General features: G+C 31.3%; 3 protein-coding genes across 3 annotated transcripts; 1 reads left to right on the top strand and 2 right to left on the bottom strand.

Moving 5' to 3' along the window:
* Nucleotides 1–486: 486 nt before the first annotated feature.
* Nucleotides 487–6,469, bottom strand: LOC140054242 (uncharacterized). The gene is made up of 3 exons (XM_072099160.1): nt 6,382–6,469; nt 4,683–5,841; nt 487–1,370 (listed from the first exon to the last, which is right to left on the bottom strand). Exons 2-3 carry the CDS (start codon nt 5,838–5,840, stop codon nt 1,341–1,343), a joined length of 1,188 nt encoding a protein of 395 aa, XP_071955261.1. The 5' UTR covers nt 5,841; nt 6,382–6,469; the 3' UTR covers nt 487–1,340.
* Nucleotides 1,365–2,688, bottom strand: LOC140054243 (uncharacterized). Its single transcript, XM_072099162.1, has one exon. It carries the CDS (start codon nt 2,570–2,572, stop codon nt 1,667–1,669), a length of 906 nt encoding a protein of 301 aa, XP_071955263.1. The 5' UTR covers nt 2,573–2,688; the 3' UTR covers nt 1,365–1,666.
* An 11,745-nt stretch (nt 6,470–18,214) lies between the features above and the next one.
* On the top strand, nt 18,215–21,316 carry LOC140054244 (apoptosis inhibitor 5-like). The gene is made up of 6 exons (XM_072099163.1): nt 18,215–18,349; nt 19,377–19,540; nt 19,794–19,944; nt 20,168–20,265; nt 20,608–20,801; nt 21,035–21,316. Exons 1-6 carry the CDS (start codon nt 18,284–18,286, stop codon nt 21,103–21,105), a joined length of 744 nt encoding a protein of 247 aa, XP_071955264.1. The 5' UTR covers nt 18,215–18,283; the 3' UTR covers nt 21,106–21,316.
* The last annotated feature ends 327 nt before the right edge of the window (nt 21,317–21,643 follow it).

Below are 21,643 nucleotides of genomic sequence, written 5' to 3'. Positions count from 1 at the left end.
CCCCTATTTGGGGCAAATCGTTGAACCTAAATTCGTTCCAATCGTCAATAACTAATTATCGAACTCAATTAAATTAGTAGACAGGGTTACATCAGGTGGTTAAAATTAGTACCGAAAGTACGAACCAACTTTATATACCATCGAGTAAACATTCTAGAAATAACGCACGATTTACCGATTTTTGCCCTTACGTAAATTTATATATAGATCCACTACAATCTCACCCATAGTTAGGCTAGATATCAAATAATACTTAGTCTGCTATTTAGTATTGCATATGGTAGGTTAATTGGATTACTGAATACTGTAAATCAACATTTTTGTCTGCTCTGAGGTTTCTTAAATATCCAATTTTGTGTCTACAAACAGATTACACTTTTACTAAAACAGATAAAATGTGTATTGAGTAATTTTAATAACAAAATTTCATACAAAAATATATTCTTGAACTTTTAGTTTAAAAATTTCTTTTTAACACACGAGTCGAAATATAAAACTTAGTAGTAACAGTTGCTTGATAGTTTCGTTTTTCTGTACATGAACAGCTTTTACAGAAAAATGCCTTGTTCAGAAAAAACGAAACAAGAACAAAAATTAAACCAGACCCAGATGAACATTTACAATCACACCAGAGTGGGGTTTTCCTATTTATTTTATTTCCTGTCATGTGATCATATGCCATGGGTGTATATTTACTACTCTGTGTAACCAGGGATGATTAATCACTATATGATTGGTGTTGTAGGAAAAGTAAGTTTCACTAAAGCTATCTTGAATTGTTAGAATAGGGGACTATTAATACAGCTACACTAATTCAACTAAACTAAATAAATTAATATAGTTATTTAATGTTAAATACCTTATAATTTCCCAGAACAAATGATAGTTTTAGGAATTAAAACTGATTTACATTACTAGGTAGACAGTATTACTATATACAGTATGTGATCACTTTATTAAGGTACAATCTACTTCCATTACCATAGACATCTATGCTTACTTGTTAAAATAAGAATGTTGTATTTAATGTTTTAAAATTAGGAAGACTAAAACTGGTAATATATACAATAATTCAAATTATGCTTATTCTAAAAATAATATTTAAATACCGGTGAAAATGAGTACAAATAAATGCACCATGTAATATATAGCTTCACACTGATTATGGAAAGTGAATTCCAAAACACATATGCATGTATTAGTTTATAACCGTCTTTCAAATAAAAGACGAGATTAAAACTGCTCAAACAAGTTGTATACACAATGTCTTGTCCCTTCAAACGCCTACTAACAGTGTGACTTATTATCCTCTATTTCAGATGATTTCTTCATGTCTGTGTTTACTTAGCTTTTACAGTATTTCTACAAAACTAAAAAAAAAAGATTTATTTTTGATGACACAATTGTAGTATTTAATACAATAGTTCAAATGAAAGTTAGAAAATACAAGTCATTCAACCATCATAAGTTTCACATCATAAAATTTAAAAAATAGATATTTGTTATTTTAGGTTTTATTTTAAACAAATTTTTCCAATTTATTTGAACATTGTTTTTAAATGTTAAACTTTGTGGAATTAAGACAATAAATGAATAAATAAACTAATAGATAATTTGGATTTTTCATTCAACTTTGCTTCTTTAAGGTAATGATATATTTTATACATTAATAATTAAATATTTTGATTGTGTTGTCACTCTCATTTGCTACAGCAACCATACATGGGTTATTAGAAACGATACACAACTGAAGTGGTACACTAATTCCATCTTCTTGTTCATCAATTCTTTTGATAAAATGTCCATCACTAGTGAATAGTTGTAGTTTGTCAATACTTGCTATGATGATGTTGTCATCCTCATCAACTACAACTCCACTTGGCCACATCACCTTACCATCTTCATATCCATCATTGATAAATACTTTCAGTGACTGGTCCTTGTAATCATACAATAATACTTGATCATTTCCTTCATCTGCTACAAGTACTTTACCAGTTTGTGTAAGTGCAACATCAGTGTATTCATGTTCTTCATTTTCTGACCCTATCTTCTTTAACTGCTTACCACTATTAATGTTAAACATGAACACACATCCATTTTCTTCATCTGCTACATATATAACATTACTTGCCTCATCTATGTGAATACCACGTGGAGTCTTCAATACACCCTTACCAATGGATTTGATCACATGACCATTCATATCACATACTTGAATGCATTTATTACCCAGATCACTGAATGCTATGTTGCCATTCTTCATTCTGTACATTCTGTAAACCATCACACCTTTTGGTAGTGTAATCTTGCTTGTGTATTCTCCTGATTGGTTGTACTTGTGAATTTGATTTGTGAGAAATGAAACCAGCAAGCAATCATCATCACACTTTGCTACTCCCAAAGGATGATCCTCTACTTTAATAGGAAGTGGTTTGAATACAACATTACCGATGTCATTTTCTTTCAATAAATCAATTGGCTGTTTAGTAATAAATGCTGTAGCAATTTTAATCAGTTCATGTTTTCCATCTCCTGCAGCATGTTCCATTTCAGTGTACATTCTATGCATATTGGTACTTTACATTTTGTGAAATACTAATTCAACTAAATAAATGTAATAGAATTTTTTACGTTAAATACCTTATAATTTTCCAGCTCAAATGATAGTTTCAGGAACTAAAACCAATCGTTTACAGTAAGCGATTAAAGTTTTTTTTTTTTATGTTATCAAAGCATTTGTCTATTTTAACAAAGTGTTACAGCTTCAAACCACAACTGAAGTATTTATTTAAGCACTTTATTGTCGCTCATAATACAATCAATGATATTTCAACACAATAGAAGTAGTATTATATAGTATAGCATCATATAGTATGACATTATATTACATAGCCTATGTAAATACATGAACGTAATTGGTTGAAACTGCATCACATGACTACTGCTGCAAGAATCGTAAATCTTATATGTCCTCGAGTACGATGATAGTAACTGAGTAATTTTATATAATTTTTGTGTGATTATTGTGTCCTGTCATTAAACATATAAGCTATCTTGAATTGTTTGAATAGGGGACTATTAATACGTACAGTTACACTAATTCAACTAAACTAAATAAATTAATATAGTTGTTTAATGTTAAATACCTTATAATTTCCCAGAACAAATGATAGTTTTAGGAATTAAAACTGATTGTTTACAGTAATCAATAAAGTTGGTTTTTCCACTTTGAAACTTCCTTATCATGTGATCAAAGCATTCATCTATTTAAACAAAGCGTTACGATTTCAAAATCAGTGATGCAAACACTACTAAAGCATGTATGTATACTTTATTGTCACTCATAGTATAATCAATGACATGTCAACCCAATAGAAGCAGCATGGTATATTATATCATGCACCTATTCTAATGTATAGGTCCATGATCATATCATATAGCATTATGTCATGTCAACACAATAGAAGCAGCATGGTATATTATATCATGGACCTATTCTAATGTATAGGTCCATGATAATACAGTGTCATATAGCATTATGTCATGTCAATGATTTTTCCATCATTTTTTCCAGCATGGCCAAAATGAGAAATTACAAATACTGAGGTCATCATAATAATAATGTTAAAACATTTAAACTTGTTTATGTATTTATTTATATAAATCATAGAAATTGCAGGTGTAACATATGAAATAAAAATATTTTGTAATTAAATATTTTAAAAGCTTTGCAAATTATTTAGATAATACAGTACTTAAAAAAATTATGAAATTTACAAAATTAGACTAAATTAAGTATTGTGTTTAAAATAATTACAATATTAACTGTATATACATATTAAATTGGATTCAAAATAATTAAATTATGATATTAATTCTGTTATGAATAAATTGGACTGATAGGATAGAATTTAAGATGTGTTGCTTGTTTAACATTAATAATTGAATATTTTAATTGTGTCGCCATCATAATTTCCAATAGCAATCCTTTGTGGGTTATCTGAAATGATACATAACTGACTTGGATTACTAATTCCATCTTTTTGTTCATCAATTCTTTTAATGAATTGCCCATCACTACTCAATAGTTGTAGTTTGTCTTTGCTTGCTATGATGATGTTATCATCCTCATCAACTACAACATCCCATGGCATCATCACCTTACCATCTTCATCTCCTCTATTGATGAGTACTTTCATTGACTTATGCTTGTCATCATACAATAATACTTGGCTGTGTCCTGCATCTGCTACAAGTACTTTACCACTTTTTGTAAGTGCAACATCAGAGTATCCATATACATCATAAGTGGTATCGTGTGGTGGCTATGTGAGAGGAATCTCCTTTCTGTTCATAACAAAATTTAAAATTATGACTGCAAATTTTAGGCCGGGAGACAATTAAGTCTAAAATACCGGAGTCTCCCAAAACGGGAGTGTTGGCATGCGAGTACAGTAGATGAAATTAGTGATCCACATCAGTTATGTATTATTCATAACCCATGTATGGTTACTATAGTAAATTGCTCTGGTAGCAATTTATCAAAATGTGAATTTTCACTTTAATAATATTTTTTTTAAATTTTGCTTGCTTGTTCAAATTTCATAAATAAATCTTTTGCAGCTCAATTCGTTTACTACAACAATCATATATGGCTTTATGATACATAACTGACTGACACTTATTTCATCTTCTTGTTTATTAATTCTTTTGAGAAATCCTCCATCACTACTGAATAGTTGTAATTTGCCAACACTTGCTATGATGATGTTACCCTCTTCATCAACTACAATCTTATGTGGGTGCCACACCTTACCATCTTCATCTCCTTTATTGATGAGTACTTTCAGTGACTTGTCCTTGTCTTCATACAATGATACTTCATTCTGTAGTGTATCTGCTACAAGTAATTTTCCAGTTTTTGTAAGTGCAACATCAGAGTATGCATGTTTTTCATTGTAACTTATAAACTTCAAATCTTTGCCACTATCGAGGTCAAACATCACACATCCATTTCCTCCATCTGCTACATATATAACATTATTTGACTCATCTATGTGAAAACCATGTGGCTCTTGCAATACACCCTCACCAATGGTTTTGATCACTGCACCAGTAGCATTACATACATGAATGCATGTATAACCAACATCAATGAATGCAATCCGTCCATTCGTCATTTGTTGCATTTTGTCAACTTGTGTTTCCTGCTTGGTTAGTATCGTGTCTACATGATTTCCTGAATGGTTGTACTTGTAAATTTCATTTGTGTGAAATGAAACCAGCAAGTAATCATCATCACACTTTGCTACTCCATAAGCCTGTTGATTTAATCTTAAAGTAGTAAATGTCCATGTAACATTTCCGAAGGAATTTTCTCCTTCCAAAAAATTTCTTACATATTTACTTCTAACAAAGTTAATTTTTCTGTCATATTGCTTGAATTCTTCAGAAGTACAAAACAAATCAAAACACTGATTTAGTTTCAAATTTGATTGGGAAATGGTTTCTTTAAAATGTTTCATTTGTTTATCATTAACTTCCTTTTGCTTTTCATAAATTTTGTTAACTTCTTTCTTCTTTTCGTCTCCTTTTTTCTTGATTAGTTGTACCATTTCTTTAACTTGGTTATCAATATCTTTGAGACTTGCCTCTTTATTTTCTTCTAGTTTTTTAGCATTACTTGAAGCTTCTCTGATTACATTTTCTATTTGTTGTATTCGTTGATCATTGTTATTGATAGAGTTATTTTTTAATTTTTCCTTATACTCTTTGAATGCTTCATCAAGTTGACGTTCAGCACATTCTGGAATTGTTCCATCTATATTACTTGCCATCCTGCAATAGTAAAAATATATAAACCTATCACATATTTGACATAATATTATAAAATCTTTATTATAAAATAAGAGAGAGTTTGTATAGTATGTTTGTTCGATAAACAATTTTTCAAAATGACCGCAATTATACTGGAAATGTTTCAATATTATCCGCCATCTTGAATCCAATGTACATGATAGCGGCCAAAATGGGGTCTAAATGCCATTTTTTTTCCCAGGATGTTTTAACTCCTGGCGTATTTGCTAGTCCAAAGAACGTAACCCATGAATATAAATTAATCAGATTAATCATTAATATTTTGTTGTCTCGTTAGGGTGCAACATGTTTACATACATACATATAGATTTAGATGTAAATTTTACTATCTGATAGGATGTTAAACATGGTCATTTTCTGGCTGTTTTAAAAGAATAGCGTATGAAATATATCATTTATTGCTGTACACACTCAACTAAGTACTTATCCAACTCTCATAAGCGCAAGCCTAATTTATTAACTAAATAAAAGATTAATAATTAATAAAATCAAATAACTAACCTTAAAATTCTGAGCTTAAACAATACTTTTATAAATAAAAAATAATTTTTTTCCACAATTATATAAATTTACACCAAGCGTTATGCTGTCTGTATTTGAAAACTACAGTAGTTATGACGATATTAAAATTAGTGGTGTGGAACTACATATTTCAAGATCAATAGAAAAACAATAGCATTAACATATTACATTGTATTGATATTGATGGATTGTATTGTATTATGTATTGACCAAGATTTAAACAGCTGTAATGGTTTTGATTCATTGGTGGGCCTACCAATCAAATAGAGCCACGACGATAGGATCAGCAGTTAGTGTTGCTACACACTGTCTTTTCAGACAAAGGACAGAATTGTAATGCAATAAGCCTACTCTAAAAAATAAAATTAAAAAATGATACTACTATTCACAATGCCTTGGAAATGAAGTATTTTATATTGTATTAGGGTTATATTATAAATTCTTCTTTTCTGTGGTTAGTAACATGTTTACATTTTTACATCAGTGATTTACATTGTACTACTGTACACATTAGTTCATGGCATGTTAAAAACAGGATGGCAGTGCACCTCCATTATATCAAAGGTTTTATGTTTTGTTGACAATTCCACGCCCATAAACAGACAACCATCACGATTTATTTTACCTGAATATATCATTTTCCATAGATAGTTCTTTACTGAAGTGTTTTACTTTTATATATAAAGAAAAACATATTTTTCTGAAAATTGATTTAAAAATAAACAGTACAGCATAACATTTTACTATTGATTTAAATATTACTTTATGTACAATCTAATTTTATTTTAAAAATAATAACCAGTCATAAATTTTTTTAAAATTTATTTAATTTATTTAATAATAATTTATTTATTTATTTATTTTATTATTTAAATACTGACCATTAATACCCCAGTTTTATTTATTTGTTTGTTTGTTTGTTTGTTTGTTTGTTTGTTTAATTATTTCTGCCGTATACATTACCAAGAAGACAAAACAATTATAAACACCTATACTAGTTGGTCAACCCAGAACAGAGCACAGAAAAAAAATAAATAAATAAATTACGTTCTACAATTAAGGCCTCTACAAGAAAGCGACCAACTACACACATTTTCAATATCAAAATTATTTAAAAAATAAATATAATTTTAAAAGAATATTTAAGTTGCGAATTTCACCAGGTAAGTTATTCCAAATTCTGGTAACACATGGGATATATGATTGAAAAGAAGATTCAGTTCTGCAGCGACGAATATCAAAAAGAGTACCAACAGAAGAAGAGCTACGAGTAACACGTTGTGGATTATGAATATTAAATAAATTGTCAGTATTAATTATGTTAGAATTAAATATCTTAAAAAGAAAAACGATATCAGTAAAGTGACGCCTATAACATATGGTAATAAATTGCATATTTGAAGTCTGCATTTGTAATCAGCTTTAAAATTATTTAAAATAAATTTAGTTGCTTTACGCTGAACTCTCTCAAGTTGTCTTATATAAGTTTTGTAATTGGGAGACCAGACAGTAGAGCAGTATTCAAGGTAACTACGAACAATACTTAAATAAAGAGACCGTTTTACATGTGAATTACAATGGAAACTAACATGTTTAACCAGGCCTAACATACGATTTGCTTTGGAAATAATATAATTATAATGAGCCTTCCAAGATAAATGAGAATCAATTATGATACCAAGATCATTAATTTCACTAACTCGTTCAAGAATATCGGTATTAATTATATAATCAAAAAGAAAAGAATTTTGAGATGGGTAATAGAAATAATTTTACATTTAGAAGTATTTAAATTCAAATCCCATTTTTTAGACCAGGTGCTCTAAGTATCAATATCAATCTGAAGTGAATGGCAATCCTGGACACTGTAAATTGAACATTTGGCATCATCAACATAAAGAGCAATATTTGTGTCACAACTTAAATTATCAGGCATTTTATCAATAAATATCATTTATATCATATATCAATATATCATATATCATTTTATTTTATAAATAAATTGTGTTTTAATAAAATTAAAATACCACTAAAATAGAAAATTGCAATATTAGGTTGTTATTATTAACAGTTTAAAATCATTAAATATACAAATGGATCAGTACCTTAAAATAAATAGACTAAAAGATAATAGTTATTATTTTTTTAATTACTGGTTTATTTGGTTGATCAAACATTTTTACCTCCACATTGCCTCATTCAGCTTCTTTTTTGCTAAATGAAATGTTATTATCCTTATATAATAATACTTGATTGATACATACAGTATTAATGATATTATTTATTAATCATGATTTGCATGAATAGACTATTATTAAATACAACAAAATTCTCAGTCTACCAACACCACTGTTTGTTTAATTGTAATCTTTCATTCAACGTCCCTTTAATATTATTTTATAATACTTTAATAATTAAATATTTTAATTGTGTCATCACCATTTGCTAGTCACCATTCGTGGGTTATGAAAAAATGATACATAACTGATAATTGTTTATCAATTCTTTTGATAAAATGCCCATCACTACTGAATACTGTAGTTTTAGATTGTCGTGCTATGATGATGTTATCATCCTCATCAACTACAACTACCGTATCTGTGGCAACTTCACCTTACCATGGGTAGTAACAAAGTGCGAGGCAGCGAGGCACGCGAGGCAGGGAAGGCATGCGAGGCAAGTCAGAAATTTATGCGAGGCATCGTTTTACCATCATCAAAAAATGCGAGGCATCATTTTATCATTTCTCAAAATTGCAAGGCAGGAAATCACCGAAATTGAAGTAGCCTAGGCCTAGGCCCGCTAGGCTAGTTTCCTTTTGCACCTGCCTTGTAATTTAACCAAGGCTTTATCCTGAATACCACAGCTTAGAATTAGTAGGCCTACTTTAATGAAGAAAAATCACATAAAAGTAACAATAAATCCATTAAATTGGTGATTTTACAGACGTTGTTTTTCTCGCATTTCGCACACTTAATGTTCAATATTTTGGTTTCTATGGAACGCCAAAAGAGCAAAATTAATTAGAGGGCTAAAAACTCTGTGGAATCCATTTATATTTAACGCATTATTTGGTGAAAATCAAGTACAATTTCAATAGATTTTGTCACTGTCAGTAAGGAAAAATGTTACTGTTGATAATGTACACGGTTTCGTTAACCTTTTAAAGAATAAAATAGAAAAATTCATCATAATATCCTTAGTAGGATGTCCTAGGTCTAGACTAGGTAGTGATGTTGATTTAGGATCGATTATTATTCTTTGAAAACAGAACAGTATCTGCAGTAACATATTACAACATTTTTATTGACAAATTAACAAATATATTGAAATAAAACGTGTTTTTCACCAATAAATGCATGAGAAATTGACGCATTCCACTGAGTTTTAGTTCTCTATTATCGTTGCTCTTTTGGCGCTCCATAGAAACAAAAATATTGAACATTGAATAAGTGAAATTCGCGAACAGTGTGCGAGAAACACGCCTGTAAAATCATTAATTTAAGGATTTAATTGTTACTTTTTATGTGATTCTTTCATTAAAGTACTCATGAGGTATACTTCTAAGGTGTGGTATTCACACGATAAAGTTAGTTATCAAATTTGGAGTAAAAATACAAGCGAAGGAAACTAGCGTAATATACCTAGCTTACTAAAACAGGAATAGTGTATCATTATTAAATATTACACCAATTATTATTTTATCAAAATTGATTAAATTATTTTCTACATAGGCCTTTTATCTAGGTTAGGGCTAAGCATATTAGCTAAAGTTTAATTTTAGGCCTAGTATTACAATTGTCGGACGTAAGTCTTTTTTCACACGCGCTCCAGAATTCTGTCGCAATTTTTTTCTTTGCGGCATGTTATTGGATCGGCATATCAGTTACCTTTTATTCACCGCCAGTTATTGAACTTGTCCTGGCAATCGCTGTTCACCTTATTTGCGAGAGAGGTACACGTGTTGTTCCTAGAGAATGGAATGTCAAAAATGTCTTTGGCACGCCGCTCAGAGAGAAGTCTGTGCGTTGCTGCTGAAACCACGTGCTATAGGAGGGGAATGCACCACAATCCTCTGAGCTGAGGGCTGAATCATTCCGCTACCTGCTAAATAGTAAAGAGGGATTTTCCATCTCTCGGGTCTACCGGATCTAGGCGCAGGGGTGTGACAAAATATTATTTTCACTCTGCTATGTTCGAGAGACATGATGTGAGCATGGATTAAAGAATCTATTCTTTAATCCATGATGTGAGTGAACACGCTCGAAATGCCAACAAACATTGCAGTCATTTGATGAGTGTGTCGCTATAACAATTATTGTTTATCGAAAGTTGAAGACTGTCGTTCAGATTTTTGAACCGTAGTTTGGGCACTTTTGTAAAAGTAAAATTTGACACGATATGACTTGAATGAAAAAACAATCGTTACATAAAAATAAACAACATGATGAGTGTATACACGAATCTATTTAGATACGCTTGTATCGATTGATTATTAGGCCTATAATATAGCATAATAGCACGTTAAGATATGCCTCGCACCTTTTTGAAATTGTAAACTATATGCCTCGCATGCCTCGCACTTTTGGAAATGATAAAATGATGCCTCGCACAAATATTTGGCATGCCTCGCATGCCTCGCTTGCCTCGCTGCCTCGCACTTTGTCAACACTCCCTTACCATCTTCAACTCTTTCATTGATAAATACTTTCAATGACTGGTCCCTGTTGTCATAAAATAATAGGGACTTTTAGATTGAGTGAACGTACAAACAACGTTCACATCCACATGGGTTGGTAAAAGTCTCTACTACTTGGTGATTATTTCTATCTGCTACAGTACGTTCCCAGTGTTTGTAAGTGCAATATCAAAGTATTTCTCATCTCTATCTCCAAGTAAAACTAGGCTGTTGCTAGCCATCCTGCAATAGTAATTTGTAATTTATACAAAAAAGTTGGATGGAGAGTACTGTATATTTTGATTTGAAAGATTAACTTTTGAACACAGTCTCTTAAATATGTAGTGTATTTGTAATTTGTTGTTGGAATATAGTACTGTATAGTTAGCCATATCATTTTATAGGTCCACATAGTGTTATTGTAGCTGTTGATGTAATAGCAAACGCAAGTCATTCAACATGGTAGCCAACATTTGCAATTAGTACTATAACTGATTTTTTTGTGACATCAATGGTTTTTAATCTTTATTAATATTCAGATAAAGACTTTATTATACTTTTAAAAGGTTTATTTTATAAAAATGTTTTAAAATACCTTATGCTTGTAGCTGAAATGTTCGTTATAAACGAAGTTGTTTCATGCTTTAATTAATTTTACATTTGAAGGAAAATTAATTAATAATTATATTATAAATTGATAGAATGCGAATAACGTTCATCATTAAAATAAATGTGTTTTATAATAGGCCTACATAACAGTATATATGTATAATTTAAAACTAGAGAACTGCATATATTGTCTTTAAACTCTTATGAAATAGGCCTATTACCACATCTTCTACTGCAATTCAGATGATTTCTTCATGTCTGTTATATTTTTTTCTACACTAATGTCTTAGAACAGTGTACAACAGTAGTAGTATACATTAACTGTATATCTCTATATATCATATATAACTGCTCTTAGTAGGCTATGCTATCATTTTTATTTTGATATTAATTATTATTAAACTATTAAATTTCATTTATACTCCAATGAACATAGTATAGTGTTGACAAAATTCACATAATATTTAAATTATAAAAACAAAAAGTTTCACCTCATAACAAAATTAATTGGTAAAACTATTTAAACAAAATAAAAACAATTCTTAAAGCTGTATAATTTATTTAAAGATCATTTTTCAATTTTATTCTTTGTGTAAAGAAAATACTACGTTGTGGAAAAAAGTTATTATCAATAAATGAATGAAGTATGGGATAAAATATTATGTTAGAATTAGAAATCATAATAAGTTTAAAAAAAAAAATTATACAATATAATAAAACAAGCAAAAATATACAAATCAGTAGTAAGGTGATTACAAATAAAACAATTTCTAACAGAAATAGTAGTAAGTGAATCAAAGAAAATATTAACTTGTCCATCAACTTTACACAGTGAATTATTATTATAACTTGGGAAGATGATATCTATATATAAATTTACGTAAATGCAAAATTCGGTAAATCTCGGTTTATTTCTAGAATTTCTACTCGATGGTATATAAAGTTGGTTCATACTTTCGGTACTGACTTTAACCATCTGATGTAACCCTGTTTACTAATTAAATTGAGTTAGGTAATTAGTTATTGACGATTAAAACGAATTTAGGTTCAACGATTTGCCCCAAATAGGGGTGTTTTCCGATCGTGGTATACACTGTCTAATGGATGTCCATCTTGAAAAATACCCGCCACAAAAATACGAGGAGGCTTCGCATTTTCCTATCTCCTCCTACGATAATTGTTTTTAATAGCTGAAAACTGGTTGAACAGCTAGAGTACAGCATCATAATGTTGAAGACAGGCCGATTTTCTTAAAAAAATACTATTTTGATAGATTTAATATACGATTATACAAATGTATTGATTTGCGATGAATGGAACATTCCAATCTCTGTTTCACAAGTGTCTATTCCCTCAGGCGTCGTAAAGGCAAGTACAGTACTGTATACTCGAAATTCGATCCATTTTTGTTTTCAATCTGTGCTGCAGAGGTTGGATATAATTTTTTTTTAAACGGATAATGAGCTAGCGTTTTCACTCGCCGTATATTATGTACAAATCTTTATTATTGCAGTTAAACCACCCACATCATCACCTTTCCCTCACTGGCATGAGTAGCGTTGTAAAACCAGTAGAGAATAGGCCTACGGTACATCACATGCCCTAAACGCAGAACAACTTTGGTGGGTAGGGTAGGAACCAACTTAAGTATGAATTGGCTCTAAGAAACAATTGAAAACCATTAGGCCTACTAATTAAGTTGAGTTAGATAATTTAATATTTATTGACGATTAAATCGAATTTATGATTTTCCCCGAATAGAGGTGGTTTTCACAAATTGTTTTACATTATATTATAAACATATACACGTCGTAGTGATGTATCGTTACATGTGCTGTACTATTTCAATCGACTAGGACGGTGATAGTTTCAACAAAGTATTACATCGCAATGTTTTACTGTGTTTAGTGGTATATTATTTGTAAAACATGAAAGCAATTAATATTTCGTTACTAAATGGATAAAGAATATATTTTAACATTGTTCCTCTTTGCACCCATCCTCTTCCCCATCCCTCAACCCTGTCTATTTATTCGTTCCTGTACACGACATGTAATATTATTGTCCTGCGGTACGTACATTTGAAATCGCCAGTTTTTTAACGCTGAAATTATTATGTATTCGAGAACCATCTGTGGGCACGACCTAGATGGTACGCGAGCGAAGCGAGCGTACCATCTAGTAAATCTAATTTTGGTTAATAAACAGTCTAGGTTCTTATGGATTTTTCTAATAATTAGGGTAAGAAAAAGCATTCCAAAATTGCATATTGTACAAACTAGACAAATGAATTATATTTCTGAAAATTTCGTTCCTTTATAATATATAATTTTGTTTAACTTTAATAATGTAATACTTTAATTGTCTTATCCAAGTAATATGCTACAACAATCATATGTGGGTTATCTGAAATAATACATAACTGACTTGAATTAATAATTTATTCATTTCATCCATCATTTTATTTAATACAATCTCACTTGATTTCATAGCAGTTGCTGGCTCACTCAACTGATTTAGAGAACTCACAATTGTGTTTAATTCAGAGTTGATTTTTGTTAAATTTGTAATTTTGTACACCATTAACTTTCTTTTCCTTTACCGGTATATAGTTTGCTTCAACTTTCCTCTTCATCTCATCTTTCTTTTTCCATGTTTTTTGGGGGACAATACATCTTTAATAGGCAATCTACTGTATATTATTAGATTGAGTGAACAGTGCACACAACGATCATATCCACATGGGTCATAGTTGACTGTTCCCGTAAACAGATAAGAACTTTTGCCAGTGAACTAGACTTATTTATTGTCTTTTTATATGTTAGTCCAGCAGTCGACGTTTTTATTTTTGTAATCCAGCTTGAGTAGTATACGTAAGAAACGCCATGCACAAAAATATTTATCTTTTTAAGTCAAAACTCCGTCTGGAACCCAGACTACCTATGAATGTATGAAGTAATGACGCTGTGATCTGACCTTGTAATCTCTATAGTAGCACTCATCGTGGTGCTATTCCACCTCGCTGGGGTCAGTGGAAGTAAACAGGCTTAGGCCAGGCTAAGTGCTTGGCCTAGCCGAGATCCTTCAAATATGACACAATTGTTTATATTTAATTAATCAAAATTTCAAATGTCACAAGATATAAAAATTAAAACAAAAAAATGACCCATCGTAAGATTAAAATTTTTGGATACAATCCATTTGAAATCAACAATTAGTTTTTAAAAGATTTTTTTTTTTTTTTTTTTACATTTTATTTAACCATTAACAGGGTTGAAGAACATACATAAATAGAAACAAGCATAAAATCTACAAATCAGTAATAAGTGATAAGTTAAATAATTTATAGGTATTTGTGACATTTGCCAAAACCTGACGGCAACATACAGTACAGTCGAAGATCTATCCAACTGATTTATCACTTTTACACAGTGATTGATATTATATTTTTATGCAGACAGTTTTAGCAAAAGACAGTCAAGGCTCTAATGACTTTCTTAGTGTGGAAAGGAAATACATTCTTTAAAAACTAGACATACATTTCAGATATATGGAAACAAAAGATTTTTTGTTTGTTCCTTTAACTTTGTACGGTAACGATATACTGTACAAAGAAAGATTCATGTTTGGTTTAACTTTAATAATTCAATATTTTAATTGTATCAGCCAAGTAATTTGCTACAGCAACCATACGTGGGTTATGAGAAATGATACATAACTGATGTACTGGTACACTAATTCCATCTTCTTGTTGATCAATTCTTTTGATAAAATATCCATTTCTACAGAATAGTTGTAGTCTGTCAATACTTGCTATGATGATGTTATCATCCTGATCAACTACAACATCACGTGGCATCATCACCTTACCTTTAACCCCTTTATTGATAAGTACTTTCATTGACTTGTCCTTGTCATCATACAATAATATTTGGTTGTCTACTGCATCTACTACAAGTAATTTACCAGTTTTTGTAAGTGCAACATCTGAGTAGTTTCCCCCTAAGAATGCCCATAAGTAACCCCCTTGTTTTTCTATTTTCTTCAACTGCTTACCACTATTAATGTCAAACACCACACATCCATTTTCTCCATCTGCTACATATATAACATTAGTTGCCCCATTTATGTCAATACCCTGTGGATTCATCAATACACCCTTACCAATGGATTTGATCACATGACCATTCATATCACATACTTTAATGCATTTATTATCGTTATCACTGAATGCTATGTTGCCATTTTTCATTTTGTATATTCTTTTAGGTCTCACACCTGCTGGTAGTGTAATCTTGCTTATACATTCTCCTGATTGGTTGTACTTGTGAATTTCATTTGTGTGAAATGAAACAAGCAAGCAATCATCATCATACTTTGCTACTCCTGTAGGCTTACCCTCTACTTTAATAGAAAGTGGTTTGAATGCAACATCACCAATGTCAATTTCTTTCAATAAATCAATTGGTTGTTTGTTTCTGATGAAGGTTATTTGTCTGCTGTCCTTTTGCTTGATTTCTTCAGATTTGTTAATTTCATCCATCATTTTATTTAATATAATCTCACTCGATTTCATAGCAGTTGCTTTCTCACTCATTAGTAACTGATTTAGGAAACTCACACTTGTGTTTAATTCAGAGATGATTTTTGTTAAATTTGTAATTTGTACATCATTGACTTTCTTTTCCTCCATATAATTTGCTTTAACTTTTTTTCTCATTTCTTCTCCTTTTTTCTGGATTACTTTTACCATTTCTTGAACTTGGTTATCAATATCTGTGAGACTTGCCTCTTTACTTTCTTCTAGTTCTTTAGCATTCTTTGTGACTATTTTGAGTAAATTTTCTGTTTTTTTTATGGATTCATTGGCAGCTTTCTTTAAGTCTTCTGATGTTTCTTTAAACGTATTAAATGCTGTTACAATGTTAATTAGTTCATGTTTTCCATCTCCTGCAGCATGTTCCATTTCAGTGCATTCTATGCATATTGGTACTTTACATTTTGTACAATACATTTTCAATGGTTGAATATGAGAGGCGCACAGAGCGGCAGTGCCTTTAACCTCACCTTTATTTTCGTGTTGTTTGATGGTTTCCAAGAGGTTGTTAAGAATTGAATTTGGGGCAAGTTTTTGAAGCCCTCCTTTTGGTATGGGATACTTTTTCCGACAACTAGGGCATGTTAGCTTGCCACGATTGGTTTGAACCCAATTCTCCAAACACTTTAGACAGAAAGTATGTTGACAGCTAAGTGATTTTGGGTCTTCTAGTCTTTCATTACAGATAGAACATTCTAGTACTTTCTCATCTATATCTCCAAGTAGACTTACATTCTTGCTAGCCATCCTGCAATAGTAGTTATAATTGTATATATATATTAACAATTATTTACTCCAGCCTCGCCTAAATCTATCAATAATATCATTGGCTGTTTGTATAGATTATAGATTAAATTCACTTTAAAAAGCAATTTATATGTTAAATACCTTGTTCTGTACTTGTGCAGCTAAAATTTTAAAACAAAATCTTATTCCAGTAATTAGATAAAGTTGGTTTTTCCACCTTAAAATATCGAGTTAATTTTCTTCTAAACTAGATGTGAATATTGCAAAATCAGGAATCACTGAACTGAGTCAGTGAACCGAATAACAAAGAAACAATGTACAGTAGTTTGTTTATCAATGGTTTTTCAAAGTTAAATGTGATTATAATTGTTCATTGAAGCAAATACTCAGGCCTTATACTATATGAGTACATAATATATCACAAATCTTTTAACACAAATTTTTTGATAAACTACATAGGGAGTGTTCATACGTACAGTGTAAGGCTGGCTTACACCTTGCCTTTACATGTGAACTAGCTTTATTCACGCAAATCTAAAGAGGGCCCCTGGGTTATTACTTTTTAAAATGATACTTGGACTTCTGTATTTAACACCATAACAAATGCTGTATATGTAAACACATTGGCATTTTAATCCATGGATTACCTTAACGCTTGCGTAAGCCACGCCATGCAGTACTTACGCTATGTGAACATACCCATACATGGAGATACAAATATGCACAAACACTGTATATTTTATACCTTAACGATTACGTAAACCATCCTATACTTAGGCCGTACGTGTGTACGTACTCATATATGGATATACAAACATGCCTTTGGTGCGAGTCAAAGGTCAGAAATGCAATTTCTGGTCATTTTTTACTAAATGGTAATGGTAATGGATTTAAATTTATATAGCGCAAAATGTCCCATTAGACTGTACATGAATGTATGCATTCTGAATAATTAAATATAAAAACCATATACCAATTGACACTGACCTTGTGTCACATTTTCATAATGATTGTTTGACCCCTAAACCAAGTCAACCTTAAAGTCAAATTCTCTGGACCTGAAAGTGCATACGAAAGTGGATCTACCTACAAGAGTGGCCTATTCACAAATTATCTCTTTTACCATTTAATGCTAAAAATTCTTTTCTAACAAATAACACATTTCCAACCATGTCGTCCCGTTCCTCAGTGAGCTGGCGGGACCAGAAGGTACAAATGTAAAGTTGGAAGTATTAAAGTTATTAGCTGAGATGTCTACACACTGTGGAGATTACGAAGACAGAGGGTGCTTAGAGAAGGTTCACAATGCATTGCTGGTAAGAAAGAAAAATGGTCATCTTTTAAAACTGAACAAAATATCTTGACATTTTCACTTAAAAATAATGGGTAATGCCAAAAAAAAAAAGTGTAGTGTAGGTAGTTCTGTAGTATGTTGTTCATTTTCATAGCATACCAAGCCTTTAGCCAGAGGGGGTTAGAGGTTCTTTTTCAAAGAGCTTGAAAGTATTTTAATAGGCAAAACCCTCTGTGGAAAAACAAGCCTCCCTGTCAAGCCTCCCTACACTATCAAAGTTTATGTGACAAAAAAGTGTGATGTGCCCAAATATGCTAGTGATATGCCCAAATATGCTAGTGATATGACATCATCATGTCCATATAATCACATTTTTTATCACATAAAGTTGTTAGTTTAAACAGAGCTTAAGAGTAGCAGTCTGTTTCCCATACAAAAGTTTTTATCAGGGAAGAGTCTTAAGAGGAGATACAGTAGAACCTCCATTTTACGTACGGTACGGGACCGAAAGGCGTACGTAAAACAAGGGATTCGTAAAATCAAGGTTGACCTTAAATTGACCCCAAATACGTAGAGATCGTAGCTAGCCGTATTTGCCTACTTCTGTACTGTGTACAGTATGCGTCACTAGCTTAGCTAGGCCTAGGCTATTCAGGCTAGGCTAGCAGGCCTAGCAAGATGTGAGGCCTAACTAGAAAAGTACAGTATATACAGGCTGTGCGATGTTTAAATAAAGTGTAAAATATAATTGTTTTCTATCAATAAAAACAGTCGCTGCTTTAGGGGGAATGCACGTGCGTAGCTTGTCCCACACACAGCAGAATTCCTCACACAGCCATGATTGTGGCTTTGTTGTGTGCTTTGTTGTTAAATTGCGCCCTCAATGTAAGAAAATGATGACGTCATCGGTTATTTTAAGCGTACGTAAAATCGAGGGAACGTAAAATCAGGGTACGTAAAACACAGGTTCTACTGTATAGGATTTTTTTCTGGTCACAGAAACTTTGTAACTTCTACTTCAATCACATATTAAATAATATATTTTCTAGGAGTATATGCCGCTTCCACCAGCTGAAGTTGAGGAAGGAGAGAACGGAAAAGATAGCGATGAACCTAAATTACAATTTTCAATCGTAGAATGTTTAATTAAGAAGTGTCCAGACTTCTTCACTGCTGAAGAAAATCTTGATCGTTTGAAAGACTTCCGTCTAAGGTACGTGGACAGAATTAAATTTTGCAGTACTTCAGAATGAATGCATATTATTTGTTTGCATATTGATCCAAAAGGGTTTTATTTTTCTAATTATTGATTGAATAAAACAAAAAAACAATTTATTTTTTAATAGGATTACAGTAACAAAATTTGTTTTTCCCTTCCAATTATGGGACATTGAAATTGCCTAATTTAAAAATTTAAAAAAAAAAATTAATAAATCATTAAATTATGTTTTTTATTGTTTTTACAGATTACAGTATTTTGCACGTGGTAACCAAGTTTACATGAAACAACTGAGGGCAGACCTGCGAGATAAAACAGGAGATGTATTGAAATCTGACGAGAATAAGATCAAAGTTGTCGCTCTTAAGATAACAACCAATATCAATGCTTTAATTAAGGTATGGCACGCTCATTGTGCATTTTGTTATCTTTGCATTACCAACAGCATTGTCACGTATGATACTCGGACATATTGAAGCATCCAACCATTGTGATTCTTGACTCTATCATATTGTTTTAAGGGGTTTTCTTTATAAATAACAGGGGCAGATACAGCCTCTCCATGTTTTTTTGTTAAATAAAGGATAAAATACTAAATATTCATTATTTTGTTTACACTAGGACTTGTTCCGTAACCCACCAGGCTACGGATGCATCATTACATTGTCATGGAAACCAATCCAGAAAGCTACAACAGAACAAACACAACAACAACAAAGGTATATGAATATTGCCTAATATGGAATAATAATATATTAACTTTTTTGGTGCTTTCACATGTGTTATAAGGAAACATTTGCATGACAATATGTGAACAAATTGTATCTCATTGTTTAAGCTCTGTCTACATTATAAAACTTTATGTGACGAAAATATGTGATGTGCCCATAAATATGGTACTGATATGACATCATCATATCTATATATGGACATATGCACATCACATTTTTGTTTTGTCACATAAAGTTTGATAGTGTAGACAAAGATTTGGTCACACATAATTGAAAGACTTTTTTATATATATTTAAATTCAATTTTATTTTGTGTTTTCTTTACTCTAGTGTAAAGAGAGGTAACATCACCCCAATCACATTTTCTGAGTCAGGACCTGCTAAAAAAGCAACAGTAGGCGGTGGTAATAAACAGCGAGGAGCTCGTGGAGTGTACCATCCACCTGGAGGGCGCTATAGCGCAAAAGCTGGTAATGCCCCGAGCGGAGGAGATGCAAATTACGGAAATAATTTCACTGGAGGTGGTAAATAAATCTTTTCTAAAATTGGTTTACTCTAAAGCTCTGTGCACACTATCATACTATTTGACAAAAAAAGTGTGACGTGCCCAAATATGGTGGTGATATGCCCAAATATGGTAGTGATATGGCATCATCAAGTCCATATATGGGCAAATTTGATTGTGTAGACAGAGCTTTATAGATTAATCTATGTTTCCTGTTAACATCTATTTAACTTATTTTACATTGTTTTACAGGACAGCAACGTCGAGGTGGATTCCGGGGTCGTGGATGGTCAAAAGGACGTGGCCGTGGAAATCGTTTTTGAATGTCGCAACAATCAGTGTTATGAGAATATTTCCAGATCCTACTATTGCCAGTCACTCTGTAGGTCAAAGTTCACAGTAATACAATTGACAGATTTTTATAAAGTCAACCTTCAGATTGGTAACTTCTTAAAAACCTAAAATAGATTTTGGTATTTCCAGTAAAAAATGATTGTTATCTGGTTCTCCTGATAAGTAACGATATTCAGTTGTTAGTTGTCTTATTTTTATGTAAAGTAATAATACTTTTTTTATTGCCTTTTCTAAAATTGAATACAGTATCCTTGATTATTGTTAATAGTGTTATTACCCAGAAAATAATGTAAAAATAAATCGATTCTCTTTACTTAACCAATTGTAAAAAAGGTAATAAAAATTATTTGAATTGTTATGGTTTTGTAATTAAAATGTTGACAATCAGCTGACATTTTTAACAAACCATGTTTCCACATGAGTTTGCATTGTTGCTTTGATTTTGCTATATCATTTATAAGCTGATGTTTTTATACTGAATCAATTTACCAAAACATTTCAGTATTT

This window comes from Antedon mediterranea, chromosome 7, assembly GCF_964355755.1.
Source record: "Antedon mediterranea chromosome 7, ecAntMedi1.1, whole genome shotgun sequence".
Lineage (NCBI taxonomy): Eukaryota > Metazoa > Echinodermata > Crinoidea > Comatulida > Antedonidae > Antedon > Antedon mediterranea.
Note: the sequence above shows the minus strand (reverse complement) of the source record. Positions and strands in the feature narration are given on the sequence as shown.